At 35.9% G+C, this 16,282-nt stretch overlaps 2 protein-coding genes across 2 annotated transcripts; both read left to right on the forward strand.

Annotated features, from left to right (window-relative positions):
• Window positions 1-1,292: 1,292 nt before the first annotated feature.
• On the forward strand, window positions 1,293-7,833 carry LOC104221802 (uncharacterized). Its single transcript, XM_009772938.2, has 6 exons — window positions 1,293-1,667; window positions 2,642-2,898; window positions 5,296-5,502; window positions 6,648-6,738; window positions 6,892-7,159; window positions 7,235-7,833. Exons 1-6 carry the CDS (start codon window positions 1,396-1,398, stop codon window positions 7,550-7,552), a joined length of 1,413 nt encoding a protein of 470 aa, XP_009771240.1. The 5' UTR covers window positions 1,293-1,395; the 3' UTR covers window positions 7,553-7,833.
• Window positions 7,834-13,204: 5,371 nt separating this feature from the next.
• Window positions 13,205-15,785, forward strand: LOC104221801 (BTB/POZ domain-containing protein At5g66560). Its single transcript, XM_009772937.2, has 4 exons — window positions 13,205-13,383; window positions 13,469-13,538; window positions 13,625-14,890; window positions 14,983-15,785. The coding sequence occupies exons 1-4, from the start codon at window positions 13,343-13,345 to the stop codon at window positions 15,571-15,573; spliced, it is 1,968 nt and encodes a 655-aa protein (XP_009771239.1). The 5' UTR covers window positions 13,205-13,342; the 3' UTR covers window positions 15,574-15,785.
• The last annotated feature ends 497 nt before the right edge of the window (window positions 15,786-16,282 follow it).

Genomic DNA, 16,282 nt, shown 5'->3' on the forward strand with positions numbered 1-16,282 from the left:
GTGCAAATTGACATTTAACAGACGGGATCTTTATCCATCAATCTCCATATACAGAAAGGGTCTTAAAACATTTTTTACATGGACAAAGCACACCCATTAAGTACACCAATGAGTATTCGATCACTTGAAGTGAATAAGGATCCGTTTTGACCTCCAGAAGAGGATGATGAACCCTGGAATAATCTATCTCAGTGCAATTGATGCACTTATGTATTTTGCTAATGCTAACAAAGGTGGTGCAGATCGTATTGGTTATGCAAATACATGTTACTTATCCGATCCCCATAAAGCTCGATCTCAAATCGACAAATTCGTTCAAGTGAAAATCCAACAGATTTATTCACTAAATCTTTACCAACTTCAACTTTTGAGAAGATAGTATACAAGACTGGAATGCGAAGACTCAACTATTTGAAACAAGGTTTTCTTAAGGGGGAGTAAAATACGCACTGTACTCTTTTTCCCTTACTAAGGTTTTTCCCACAGAGTTTTCCTTATAAGGTTTTTAATGAGGCAGCCAGCAATGCGTATTACTAAATATGTTTACTCTTTTTCCTTCACTGGATTTTTTTCCCACGGGGTTTTTCATAGTAAGGTTTTAACGAGGCACATTATCTTTTAATGAACATCCAAGGGGGAGTGTTATAAATATATCATATTATAGATGTTCATTTAGTACTCCATTGCAAATAAGCTTCCTGAAGAAGCTTATCCATATGGACACCACCGTAAATATGTTTATCTATTTAGTACTCTATTGGAAATAAGCCTCCCGAAGAAGCTTATCACTTCGGTACTCGGTTATGGATAGACATTACTCCCGGTAGAAGATTATTCATACCGGATACAATAAGCTTATCCTTTCGATACTCCGTTATGGATAAACATTACCTCCGGAAGAAGATTATCCATATCGGGTACAATAAGCTTATCCTTTCAGTACTCCGTTATGTATAAACATTACTTTCAGCAGAAAATTATTCATATCTGGTATAGTAACAACTTACACAGCAGCTTGTACTAGCAGCTTACACAACAACTTGTAATAGCAACTTACACAACAGCTTGTAGTAGCAACTTACACAACAACTTCCTTTCTTCTATAAATAAAAGAGATTTTATTTTAATATGTACATCAGTTTGAAATTGAAATTGAGTAAAAATATCAATCTCCCTCTGTACTTGTCTTCAATTTATTTACTTTACTGCCCTTATTTTATAACAAGTTAGTTCTTTTTCATCGGGTACCATTGACGTAAAACGACGCCGGTTCTTCCCAAACAGCCATTTTACATTTTTGCGCCATACGGGGTTTTTGGGGGTTCAAAAGAGAGGGAAAATCGAGGGTTTACAAAGTTTCCGCTAGGACTTGCTAATTCTAATCGAAGGTGAACTATGGCTGAGGAAGTAGCAAATTCAGAAACAACAAGCCCTACGGCGGAGCAGAACCAGAACTCGGTGAATGCCACCATCGAATCAGGGTTTCAGGGAGGTACAGAATCGACTTGCAACAATAATAATGCTGAGAGTTCTGCGGTTACTTCTGATGGTGACCGCGAAAAATCGCTGGAGTACGCCGATGAGCTAATGGAGAAAGGTGCTAAGGCCGATAAAGATGGAGATTATGGAGATGCCGTTGAATGCTATAGTCGTGCTCTAGAAATCCGGTTAGGGTTTACACATTTCATTTCCTCCGGTTTTTGTATATCAAGTATATTTAGCTGCCTGCTTATTTTCACCAGACTGTTAGATTAGCTTATTTCGAATTAAGCTTTAGTTCGAAACTTACATCATAAAAGAAAATCGTTTGATCGTTTTTTGTTAGTGATGCAGCAAAGGCACGAGAGTTTAGGGTTAGGGTTTATTGTACTGCAGGTGCAGTAGATAAGTTCATCTTTCAAGGTATTTTGATGAGCAGAATATATTATTAATATAGGACTGATACACAGTACAGACTCTTTAAGAGATGATTGGATAAATATTTCTAAATATACGTGCTTTACTTATCTTATTAAATTGCAATGTGAAAAAAATTCGTCTTGGTGCTGCTTAAATCTTTCCCTTTTGGGATGATTGAGCCGCAGACATGAAGTACAACTGTGTATAATTGAGAATTACATGCCCCAGGAGACTCTGGGCTATTCTCAAATACATTCTTCAATAGCCTTCTCAAAGCGGAATTAAAATGTTTCAAAGCTGTTGAGTTGACCAATTGAATAGAGGAATTAGTATCCATCAGTCTTTTCATAGTATGCTCCTTCATTTTCTTTCTTGTTCTCTTCTATTGCATTCTTTGTTACATGAGTGTGTGTGTGTATATATAAAGAAAATATATCAAGAGAGTTTTTCAAGTTGTTTCAAGGACATTGCACGTTTTTTCATCATACGATACGCATAGTTTTAGAGTTTCTCTCTCCCTATATATATCTTTCAACAAGTCATAGATATATTTGTGGCTGTAAATCATCCCATTAACGGGAAAATGTGTTGTTTAAAGTTAAACTGTTTCTAAATATAGTAAGAGAGACTAAAAAGGAATGTGCATCACATCAATTGGGAGAAAGATATTATTTTTCTATGCCGTTCTACCTTTTCTAATAGATTTCTCGTTTCACCTTGACTTATTTTGCAAAAATTTCAGGGTTGCACATTTTGGTGAACTTGCTCCTGAATGTATCAATGCATACTATAAATATGGGTGTGCTTTGCTGTGCAAAGCTCAGGATGAGGCTGATCCTTTGGTTTCTGTGCCTAAAAAGGACAGCGAGTCTCAACAAGATTCTAATAGAGATGGTTCTGTTAAGAGTACTGTTAGTTGTGAATCTTCTGTTGCTTCTATCTCAAGTACCGGTGAACCAGGTGGAAGCTCAAATGGAAAGGAGAAAGAGGAAGATGATGGTTAGATTCTTTTGCATTAATCTCATCTGACTTCTCTATAATGCTACTCGTGCTTTATATCAACGACATCGTTTATTATGAAAAGATAATAATTGAATTGAAGAGTTTGCTAATTAATTAACAAAGTTAGCATCAAGACAAAAAGTGTCATTAAAATCCATTGATTCATTCGCCTAAAGCAATAGAGTGATGTGAAGCAAGGTGCTTTATTGCCTCATGGGTGAAGCAATGAGTTTCTTCGTAGTCCATCACTTTAGAAGTGAGGAACAAAGTGATTTAGAAAAAAGAAGCGAGGAGCAAAATGATCCAGCAAGAGCATTTTATTTTGAATGTAGCTTAAAGAAAGAGGGAGGGAGGGAGAACTAATGCTATTTCTTGAACCCCTCCTTGCTATTTGAGTGCTAGTGCTCCTGAGTTTGTAAAACCTCTCCTTTTACTGCTTCTGTTTCATTGTTTCTTTTGATTTTTCTCTTTCTCAAACAATGACTTGTCTTTCTTCCAGTATTTGAGTTCTATTCTTCTATAACTTCTCATTTTGAGCTTCTCTCTTCTACTGTTTTATTTCATTTTTTAAAATAACTAAATACAGAATTGAATGTTGCATATTAGTTCTTTTTTCCCCTTCCGAAATGATTCATTAATTGAAATCTGAAATTAATTATGCGAGTAAACTGATGTTTCTGTATCCTTGTTGACATAACATTTGAAAGTTGTTTAATTTGAGTTGGATTAATAGTGTCAATTGTACACCGGACATTGAAAGTAGCAACTTTAACTGCAATACAGTGTTATAAGTACCAAATTCTTATATCCTTTTAAAAAAACATATATGTTTGGTAATATTTATATTTTCTGTAAATGTGCGCTTCATTCCAAAGAGGCGTGCTCTTTGCTTCACGTCTTGGTTTAAAAGCCCATGGCCCTGTTTCTTATTGCACATTTTGCTTTAAAGACATAGGACACAACTCTGTTAGCTGGTTGAATCATATAAATTCTTAAATGGGACTTAAGTAGATACCACTCGGCTTCTATGCTTGTTACTGATTACTGCTGCCTCCTTTGTAGCAGTTTTATTAAAAGCGCTCGCTTTAAGCGCTAAAGCGACGCGAGGCGCTGGGCTATCGCTTTTCTTCCCCAAAAGCGACTCACATTTAAAAAGCGCACGCTTTAACCGTTTAAGCGAGAAGCGCCTCGATGGAAAAAGCGCAAAAAAACGTGCTTAAGCGACGTGAAGGCATCTGCTAGGGTTTTTTTAAATTTTTTTGTCAAATAAACCATCTGTTAACAAATAAACATACGCTCTTCTGCTGCTCCAATGCTGCTCCAACGACTGCTTCTTCTCCAGTTCTCTGTAAGTTTCTTCTTCTCTCTTCTTCTTCCTCTTCTTCTGTTCGACTCCTTTTTTCTCTTTTTCTTCTGTTCTTCTTCTTCTTCTGTTCGACTCCTTTTTTTCTCTTTTTCTTTCTATTTTTTTCACTTTCTATTGCTCTGTTCTACACATCTAATTTATGTCTGTTCTTCTGCCCTATTTTTCTCTTCTTCTTTCAATTTTTTTCACTTTTTTAAGCGCTGATTTTGTGCCCTAAAACTATGCTCTGTTTTCTGGTTTATTGCTCTGTTTTTCTGTTTTTGTTATTTTGTTTTGCATTTGCTTAATATGTTATGACTTTTGAGGATTATTCACTATCTAGTTTTAGTATCTATTATTTGCTTCTTGATTCAAGAATTAAAACATTTGCTTAATATGTTATTTTTAATGAGTTCTTAGCCATTTATCTATGCCTATTTTTTTATTTTTTTTATTTATGTGTTAAATTGCACTTCACATGAAAAAAGCACGCGCTTCGCTTCTTGCTTCGGTGAAGCGAGGTCTCGTCACTTTTTTGCGCTTAACGCTTTCCAAAACACTGTTTTGTAGAGTAGTTTTTGGAAAGATGTATTGTTAGACTTGTAAAGATGTGCTGGTGCTGTTCTCCCACTAATAGAAATCAGTTATCTGGAAACTATTAGTCTCTGACGTTCTAAGAGGGTGTTTGGATTGGCTTATACAAAGTACTAGCTTTTAAGCTAAAAGGCAAAAGCCATAAGTTGGTAATAACTTTTGGCTTATTTTTGTACTTTTTATGCCTAAAACCAAGTGCTTTTAAGCACTTTTTATCATTGCCAAACACCACACAAACTAAAAAAGTGCTTAAAAGCCAATACGCACTAAAATAAGCCAATCCAAACACCCTCTAATTCTAAGAAATGGGTATTTACTATCGCGTTTGCTGGTCTTCTGAGATCTATGTTAGCAGTGCAAAAAATTTGGTTGTCAAAATAGAACCTGGGTAATTGTGTAATGATATCCTTTTTAGATATGATAATTCTTGTTGTGGATACTCTGTTATGGGACAGCTGCAGAGGAAAAAGACAATGAAGGAGATGAAGATGAAGAAGAAAGTGATGCTGAGGATGTGGCTGAAGGTGATGAGGATGAAACTGACCTGGATTTGGCCTGGAAACTGTTAGATGTTGCAAGGGCAATTGCTGAAAAGCACTCTGGTGACACAATGGAAAAAGTGGATGTATTATCAGCTTTGGCTGAGGTAGCCTTGGAAAGAGGTTTGTCTCCTAAACAATACTTTCATTAGCTTAATTAGAATGATGTTATGAGACTCCTTTTAGTATCTGTCCTGTGAAGTTGTCCATTGGACTATCAACCACCATTTGTCTTGTTGAATGAAATATCTACTGAATACTGATACCAGGACTGATAATTAAGTTGTCATCTCAACTGGAAAAGTCAGTATATTTGATTCTGGCATTTTGGTTATTTTTAATTGCAATCCCATGCTGCAATAATTTATCTAACTCAAAATTTTCAAATCAATGGAGACAACCGTGATAACTAGATATGAGAATGATTTTAACAGCATTAAAACGTGTACATGAAATTAAAATTGGATGTACTATAATCTTTGGCTGAGGTAGCCTTCGAAAAAGGTTTTCTCCTCTATACAGTACTTCCATTACCTTTATTAGAATGGTATTGTCAGACTCCTATTTTCTGTGTGGGAAGTTGAAGTGTCCGTTGGTGGTTGATAGCCCGATGGACATTTCAACTTCCATTAGATTTTATTCTAGCATTTTGGTTATTTTGAAGTGCAATCCTGTGCTGCAAATAGCTTGGTAATTTAGCGAAAAAATAAAAAAAAAATCAATTAATATCATCTTGATTAATAAAATATCTAGTTCTATCACCAGCGAGGTATAGATGTTTTGGAGCATGATGTGTTGAGAGGTGTTTCTGTGTTGTGATTATGGGACTAAGAATGAGGAAATGATGGGCAGATTGAGGAGGGTTGGAGGCAAATAAGGGCGAACAAGGGTGGAGAAGTAATACTAGTCGCTTGGCACAATGGCGGAACTCCTTGCTGAGACTTAGAGAATAAGAGGGGTCATGACCATGAGTGACGGAGCCCCCTTCCTCCTATTAAAACATAATTTAGCAACTTGCTAGCATTATTAGTAGGTCGTATTTACACTCTAGATGGTGATTCGCTGTCTGTTTCATGAATTCCTAGGAAAATCCTAGCTGACTGGAAATGGATTAAGTGGTTGAAATAAAAATGACCTAAACTGAACTGAACCAACCGAATGCAGCAAATGATTTGGTACTTTGGGTTGCCTGTTTAGTTGTAACAAAATGTTTATTTCTCTACTTCATATGCTACGGGATTTGTAAATTCTGTCCTTTTCTTTTGCAGAGGATCTTGAAACTTCCCTTAGTGATTACCTGAGGGCGTTATCCATTTTGGAACGCTTGGTTGAACCTGACAGTCGCCATATTGCTGAGCTGTATCCTTAGTAACATGTAACTTGCCTTCAACCCTTAAGGGGATTGTTGTCTGACCTACATCTTAGTATTAATTTCTTTATCTGGGTTTTATTAAGTGCCAAATTTAGGTGTTGCTTCCTCTTCCTCGCCTTGTGTTCTTAACTGTATTACAGCAACTTTAGGATATGTTTATGTCTGGAAATTGCTTCTAAGCCTCAGGAAGCCATACCATACTGCCAAAAGGCTGTTTCGACTTGCAAGTCGCGGCTACAGAGGCTCACCGATGAAATAAAGCTTTTGTCAGAATCAACAGAAAGATCAGCTACTAATGTAGATCAGATTGCGAGACAATCGTCCAATGCATCACAGTCCAACTCTGTATCTGCTAAAGAAGCAGAGATTGAAACACTCACAGGTCTATCTGCAGAATTGGAGAAGAAGGCAAGTATCACCAAATGAGTTTTGATTAATGTCTTGGTTATTTCTTCTTTTAAACTGTGACTCTTCCACTTGCAGCTTGAAGATTTGCAGCAGTGCATGTCAAATCCATCATCTATCCTCTCAGATATTCTGGGACTGGTTTCTGCGAAAGCAAGAAGTACGGAAAAAGCTGCGAGCTCTTCACAGATGGGTGCTGCTACCAGTGGTAGTGGAGGTTTTGACTCTCCAACTGTTTCCACTGCCCACACAAATGAGGCAGCTGGAGTGACTCATCTAGGTGTAGTGGGAAGAGGAGTCAAGAGGGTGCTGCTAAACACAACTACAGAGTCTAGTCCAATGAAAAAGCCTGCATCTGAGCCGCCATCAAATAATGGAGATGGCAGTGCCTCGTAAAGAATGTATTGTTGTTGCTGTGATGAAGTAATCTTTAACATACAAAGAAAGCCTATTGACAACACTACTGGTGATTTGCTTATGTTGCTGACTCTGTTTGTTAGCTGGGAAGTCTGTTGTAAGATGGCATCATTTTATGTCCTGTTCTTGATCACTTATGCCTTGGTGACTATTCTGTATCTGTTGCTTTATTCTCTAGTATGCTCTTCAGATAGTCTACTGAGACTCAGAAGTTGAACACTTTTTTGAATGAGATGTTAACTTTGTTGGAAGACCAGTAACTGAACTAGTTAATAGTTATTCACTACCTAGACTACTGGGTGCTGATCTTAGTATTTTCATTTATATGGTTGTAGGGTCGTAAGGGCTGTGTAGGATGTAACATGACTTAGTTTTGAAATTAACACTCGTTCACCTATCTTTACTTTTTGTTTTAAGTAAACTTGTGGTTATCAGGGGGGAAGATTTCTTCTTTCTTCATATCATTTAACAACGCACCTATTACATTTCAAATTAAGATGACCTTTTTCTGACGCTTTGGCGTGGTATTTGGTAGATCGCATAGGTTGGTCTAGACACCACCATTATCCAAAAAAGAAAAAAAAAAAAATCCTTGTACCATGTGTTTGTTCTAATGCTGTGTGATTTTTCTATTCTATTATTCGTCCAAACTTTCCTCATAGGAAATTTCTGGTTTCTAACCAGCTGGGTGAATCTAGTGCTGTTGTGTCCTAGAGATTATTTTTGCATAGGGAAAATAAAAGATAAATTCAGTGCTGGGATATCTTAGTAAGACAATTCAATCCAACATTACTCTGGCGGCTAAGGCGACGTACGAATGTTTCTGAAATTAAGCGCACTTTCATGTGAAGCAGCGTACCTGCTCTGTGTCGTATATTGTGGATGTTTATACTCTCCCAAAGATGCTCTTAAGCATTATTACATGCGAAATTATTGATTTAGTGCTAAGAGTACTATAGCATATTGTACTTTAGCACGTTTTGTCTGATGATAGTTGGATTAGTATTGTTGCTATTGTCTTAGATGTGGATTGACGTGTTAAGCGCTAATGGATTCTCTATGAAACAAAAACAACCACAAAATGCCAATATACCAAAGAAAATGCAGCAAGAAAAGCATAGTAAGTGAATCTTATCGTGAAAGAAAAGCTAGTTATACGATACCACCAAAGGAACTTTGTGACAATATACATTATATGGGTGTTAACGATTGGTCGTTGCCATCAAAGTTGATGGCACTCCTATAAAGGAGTTCAAGAAATGGATAAAGTAAACAAAACATCATCAACTTAGGATCGAAGAGTTCCAAGAAAAGAAATACGTAGAACGAAAAAATGTGTTATAGAGTGGATTGCAAGAAATGTGGCAAATACTCATGGGGTGGGTGTGGTAAACATTTGACTACCCTTCATGCTAGCATCGAACAGGGCAAACACTGCTATTGTCGTACTTGGCCTGGGGTTGTCATCCCTCCTCCTCAGACCACGACCCAAAACAAATGTGCTCCGACCACTGTAGGTATATATTGTTGTAGACGGATGTAGGATTTAAACTTTGATTACACCTCTTAATATATGTACTTATGTTTACAAAATTTGGTAATCTTTTATATACATATATATAATTCGAGTCTGATTTGGGCATCACTAAGTAAATCTGCCTCTATATCATCGCATTTTCCTACACATTGGCAGATTTTTAAGAATAGCCACTAGGCAAAGCTAGAGATAAAAAAGACCTTTGATTTAAAATAAAATTAAGGTCACAACAGAAAAAGTATATATTAAGATCTATTGATGCTCCAATGAGTAGTACATTTTTTTTATTGCTCTTTCTAGACTTTGGTAGACCTTTTATGATTAGATTCTGATCAAGGAAAATGAAAGAAATTAAGCAGATGGTCCCTTATGTCAAGTGCCAACCAAATAGGGAAGGTGGAAATTCTCTCCTATTTATTATTTTATTTCCTAAGAAATCTATAAAATCACGACATTTGCTTAGTGTTTACAACTTTTGACAATTTTGCTCATACTATTTTCTACAAGTTTGAAGGATTGAGAACGACTCAAAAAGTTTAAGCTATAATTTGTTTCTTCATTTCTTTAGAAAGAATTTACTTTCCGAGAAAGTGGATTATTAGTTGGATTAGAGACAATGCAATATATCAAAGGTGGTGGGACTATACTAAGAAGGATGGTTTATTAAAGAACCCCTCTACCTCCAACTTGGATTAAGAGGGAAGGGTACAAACAGTCATTCTTCAGGCTGCAGTTTAGAGATTAGCCTGTAGTTAATTATCTTGAAACTTTTAGGATAATTCAAAATATTTTTGTCCCAAAAAATTAAACTGAAAAACTGAAATATGACACTTTGGCTCATTCCTGAATAGCAACTAGGGCTGTACAAACTGAATCGGAACCGCACCAAATTGATCAAAAATTCCGACTAGGTTTGATTTGATTTGGCATGGTATTGAGTAAAAAACCTAAACCAAACCGACATATAAATATATATATTTAAGACTTTTTATAGATTTTCTTTAGAAAAATATCAAAAAATATTTGCGATTCTCTTATGGGATGTAATGTTAAGTTAAATATGAAATGCTCCATATTTATTAACTTTAAATAATAATTTGTACGATCAGTTTCTTATCAAGTGTTAGTGAAATGCGTCGATCTCTTTGTTTTTTCATATTCATATGTCAAGATTTATTAAATTCTTATATCTTTTTCGAATTTGAAATGGTATTTCGATAATTTAAAATTAAATAGAACTATATATGTTCATATTTATTTTTATGTTTAATTATTATAAATCTTGAAGGTGTACATCAACGTAAAATTATTATCAGACGACTAAAAATAACCATCACGTGTTACTAAAAAAAATTCTTCCACAAGAATATTTTAATAGATCATATATTTGTTAATTTTTTTAATTTTTACTAAACATATATTTACTTATAAAAAATTTAACAAAGTAAGATTGAAATAATATTCATATAATAAAATAAAACCCGAAAAATCCGTCAAAACCTAATCAATCCAAACCGATATATTTGGTTTGGTTCGATTTTAATAAAAACCGAAGCAACTCGGTCCATATACACCCCTAATAGGAATCCTTTAGAGTGGCTACTTGGTCTCATCTCTACTTAGATTAATCTTATGAAACAGCTTACTGGGTAACTTTTTAATCCTTGGATTAATATCCCAATAATTGATTTCGTGTTTTGTTGTTTTGCAGGTACTCAATGTTATGCCGTTGGGCACTAGCTACACTGCTTCTGGGGACCAATAAAGTATAATAGTATAGTAGTAGTCGTTGTAATAAAATAATAATAATAATGTGATGGTGGATTCGTAAATTTTGAGGTCAATACACATTGACCAAACCACTCTAATTTGCTTCTAAAGTTCTAAATGTGTGTAATAAATTAAATCGATTTCGAGAATTGAGTGCTTTTACTAACCTTGTGCTGGGTGCTTGTAATTCTTACCCTATAGATTTGCAATTAGTCATGGGTTTTGTGCCTCTCTTTAATTTTCTTTATTAGCTCAATGTGGTAATGTGGTTTGGTTTTTGTGCCCTGGTTTTAACCCACCAAACTCACTTAAGTGAGTATTCTTCATAGATTAATCAGTCATTATTATTTTATTAAATAAAGGTGTGAAATACTAATTTCCTATTTTCAATACATGCAAATTTAATTTGAAAACATTACTTTGACAATATATTTATTTATATATAGAGTTTGAATCGAAGATAATGATCTGAATATTTGACATCCTGGGACCAGTTTGATCAATAGTGTCATATGGGCATCTTCCTTAAGGAGAAGATTTAACTAATAGTCATATTATTAGTCATTAAATATTAAGAATGTTCAACAGATAATCATGGCATTTCTTTGTCGTCAACTTGTTCAGAACATGAATAACTTTAGGGGAGGATCTTCATCTTATGCTCTTATTAGAGTTATTTCTTAACCATTAATTTGCCGAAATAAAGAATATTTATTATTATTATTATTATTTGGTAAAAATCTTCTTTATTCCAATATGGGAAGGGATGCTACGCTACTAATGAGGTTTGAACACTCCATCACAATTGAGGAGTTCACCAAGTGAGCTTGCCTTCAACCCCGAGAATATAATATTTAGTTGTTTGGCATGTCCTTCATTTCTACATACTAATTAAATGTCGTGCCTTTATTATTTTTAAAATAAAATATATATTGTTGTTACTATTTATTTTGAATTTGAAATGTTAGATAGAACAATTAATATTGAGCAACCTCTCTTGCGTGGACCTCATAAAGACGCCATTTAACGCCCTACAAATAATGGTTGGTATGTTGTTATTAATGGCAGGCAGGGTAGGCCATTTTTCTCATCACAGATTTCCGACCACATTTTTTTTTTCCACATCGACGATACCCGTTGTATGCGGTGTGAATATATATATATATATATATATTTTTTGGTGAGGTCACATAATCACATTTTATTTTTAATCATAGAAATCTGGGAGGATTTTATAGGTTGACTCTCTTACACATTTTGAATAATCACCACGGAAAAATGTAAAATGAAGTGATTTAATATCTCTCAATAAATAATGAAGATGAATAGTAATATCGTTATTTCATGAAATTGAAATAGATCATGGGTCAAATTGCAGTCAGGCTGTTACTCTAAGTTTTTATATCAATAATATCCTGGTGGTTTACTTTTTTCCCCTTCGTTTGGTGGTGTATCGGGAAATGTGGGCTTTACTACTCGAATAGAATTCAAGTAGTCACCGATCTTTAAAAGGTGGGAAAAATTACAGTGTAAATTCTATAGTCAGTTTCCAAAAATTATAACCGATAAACTATAGTGTATTTTTTATGTATTAATATATAATATTTTTATTTTTTAATATATTTTTATATAATTATTCTTGGTTGACTGGCCAAATATGTAACTTCAAGGTACAATAACTGGACACAGCCTAGATAGGCCACCTTTGAGTTGGAGCCCTCTTTTGGGACCATCCACATTCCATTCATGTCATTATAACCCCATAATCTCAGAAATCATTTGCTCCATTAGTCTCCTCTCTCTTTTTGACTCCATTAACATTTTCAAATTCTTAATTTGAGAGTGAGATGCAATCAATTGCTTATTCGACCAAAAAAAAATAAATCAATTGCTTAATTAGCATACTCCATCCAATGAAACAAAGCAAATCAAAACGTTAATTATGACAACAACGTGAATACTCCTTTAATCAAATTAAACTTAGGCCCACTCAAATAATAGAAACACTCTGAATTTTATAATATAATTGCAAAAAAGCAGTAACAACAGTTGTCAAGCAAAGCGTGTTTTGGTGTTTGTAAGCAGGAAAAAAGGTTAAAATAATGATGACGATAATAATTTTTCCTCATACTATGTTTTCTTAAAACTGAATTTCAAAGTCCTGATTTGCTTTTTGAATCCTCCACCCATATATCTTTCTTCAAACCCTAGAGAGAGAGAAAAAGAGGAGAAGATTCTGATCAAAGAAGAAAGTGGTTGGTACGAAATTAAAAGACAGAAATTTTGGAAAAGAAAACTCATCTATTTCTTCATCATCGTCTCTTTCCTTTAGTTTTTTTCAACCTACATAATCATTTCCCCAGTACAAATCTGACCTTCTTTCAAACACCTTATCTTCATGAATCTATCTTAGTACTTCTAGCTAACTGAACTTTCCATTTTCTCCTTACACTGAAGAAAAAATGGCGCCGTCTGACCATCCCACTTCCAAAGGCCAAGCATGGTGAGTACTAAAATTGTCACTCCTTCTTCTTCATTTATTGTTTAATCAGATTAATTCACTGATTTTGTTCTTCCTACATTATCAGGTTTTGTACTACAGGTTTACCTAGCGATATCATCATCGAAGTTGAAGATATGACCTTCCACCTTCACAAGGTCGGTAACCTATGCGAAATGCTTAGATAATTAACTAACTATATGTTTCTTATTTTTTGTGTGTGCGTTTCTGTCTGTTGTTTCAGTTTCCTCTGATGTCAAAAAGTAGAAAGCTTCATGAGATGATAACAGAGCAAGAGACAAATGTAACAAGCACTAGAATCCAAAAACCTGCTGAACGAGACAACGATGCAGGTGATGGTGACGAAGAGATTGAAGAAGAAACAGAGGAGATTGAGGAGGACCAGCAATGTTGTATTTCATTCCCTGATTTTCCGGGAGGTTCAGAGACATTCGAGACGGCTGCCAAGTTCTGCTACGGTGTGAAAATCGAGCTGTCTGCAACGAATGTTGCTCCACTGCGCTGTGCGGGTGACTACTTAGAGATGACTGAAGAGTACTCCGAAGATAACCTCATTTCCAAAACGGAGAGGTTTCTTTCACAAACTGTGCTCAAGAGCATTAAGGACTCCATCAAAACACTTAATTCATGTAAGAACGTCTTGTCGTTAGCAGAAACACTCGGCATTGTTCAGAGATGCATTGACGCCGTTGCTGTTAGAGCTTCCGCTGCTGATCCGTCTCTCTTCGGCTGGCCAGTGAATGACGCCGCCATTGAAGCAAATACTCGCCGTAAAGGTGCCTCTAGAACCGGTGGTATGGATTCGTGGTTCGAAGAGCTGGGGCACTTGAGTTTACCTCTGTTCAAGCGTCTGATTTCTGCCATGAAAGGTAGAGATTTGAGTTCAGAGGTTATCGAGAGCTGTCTAATGTTTTATGCCAAGAAGTACATTCCAGGAATTTCACGTTCGAGTAGGAAGGCATCGTCTTCTTCAATACCTTCAGAGAATGAACAGAGAGAACTTCTGGAGACAATAATTACAAATCTTCCTGCAGAGAAAAGTTCAAATGCCTCAACAGCTACAAGAATTCTCTTCGGATTACTGAGAACAGCGAATATACTGAATGCTTCGGAAGCTTCTCGAACTGCACTGGAGAGGAAAATCGGATCTCAATTGGAACAAGCCACATTGGACGATCTACTCATTCCGAGCTATTCTTATCTGAATGAAACGTTATATGATGTCGCTTGTGTGGAGAGAATATTAGGATATTTTTTGAACGGATTGGAGGAGAGATTGACGACTAGTATTCAAGGCGAAGAAGAGAACAGCAGAGGTAGATCCGCGGCGTTAATGTTAGTCGGTAAGTTAATCGACGGTTACTTATCGGAAATCGCTTCGGACAATAATTTGTTGCCGGAGAAATTCTGTGAACTAGCTGTTGCATTGCCGGATCAAGCTAGACTCTTTGATGACGGCCTTTATAGAGCCGTCGATGTGTATCTCAAGGTAATTAATGACATTTTCAGAAATAAAAAGTTTATTCATTTGCTTAGTTTCAATAAATTTGTGTTCTAACATTGTTAAGCTAAATTCGTTAGGCGCATTCATGGATATCGGAGGCGGAGAGGGAGAGAATTTGCGGAGTAATGGATTGCCAAAAGCTAACACTAGAAGCGTGTACACACGCAGCTCAGAATGAACGGCTTCCACTCAGAGCCGTAGTTCAGGTACTGTTCTTCGAGCAACTTCAACTCCGGCAAGCAATCGCCGGAACTCTTATGGTCGCCGACGTTGCTCCGGGAGACATCCCACGGCTATCAATTTTGGACGGCGGAGAAGGGGACAGAGAAAGTGGAGAGGAAGAGGAAACGACAGGAGTAGTTGGGGTGGCACGTGCACAGGAAGGTAGTAGCACGTGGAGGAACGCAGTGAGAGAGAATCAGGTGTTACGCTTGGATATGGATAGCATGAGGACGCGAGTACAAGAACTGGAACGAGAATGCTCTACAATGAAGAAAACAATCCAGAAGATAGATAAGGTAGGGAAACACGGCGGCGCCGGCGGCGGAGAAAAAGGAGGAGGGTGGAGGAGCAAGTTAGGGTGTAAATTCAAGACGCAAGTGTGTGACTCGCATGAGCCAACCGTTGTGGAGGGCAGGAAAGGACGGGGCCACCGTCATCGTCAATAAAAGCCAAATAAGAAACAAATCAGCTTCTTCTACCTAATGGTTTCTTTTTTTAGTTTTAAATTATATCTGTTGTGCCGTAATCCAGAAATTGTTTGTTTTCCAACTTATTCTTTAGTGGACAGATTCTTTTTTGTTTGTTTGCAAGTTGCTGTATTTTTCTATATTTAGATCTCAATGACGTCCATACGAGTGAAAGCACTGTTAGTAACGGATCTAGATTTTGGATTTGTGGGTGCTTAATTTTTTTTGATGTAAAGTTACAATACATTATATAAGTACACAATTAATTGAACACGCCGATGAAAAAGTTAAGAAGAAAACTCATGTTAATATTATGGACACCGTAAATATATGGTGAAAATGCAATTGGCCTAAAAAAAAAAGAAGATTGGTGGATTTTACCTTCTAAAGGAACTCTTCATCTTTAAAAGGGATCGAACTTTGGGATTTTTTTTTCTTTGCTATAGAGAATTAGGTAAATTAAAAGAAAAACATAAAGTTAAAATACAAAGGTTAGCCCAAAAAAAAAAAAGTAGTATTGGATTGAGAAATTGTGCTTGAAAAATAAAAAAGAAGACCTAATTGAAGAAATATTTAAAAAAAGGAAAAGAAGAAGATAGAAAGTAGCCTAGAATATAAGGAAAAGAAATAGTTTGCTTGGTTAAAAATTGTTGCGCTGGGATTGTGTTTCAAACCCCCGCCACTAACC

The sequence above is a fragment of the Nicotiana sylvestris genome, chromosome 2, assembly GCF_000393655.2.
Source record: "Nicotiana sylvestris chromosome 2, ASM39365v2, whole genome shotgun sequence".
Taxonomy (NCBI): Eukaryota; Viridiplantae; Streptophyta; class Magnoliopsida; order Solanales; family Solanaceae; genus Nicotiana; species Nicotiana sylvestris.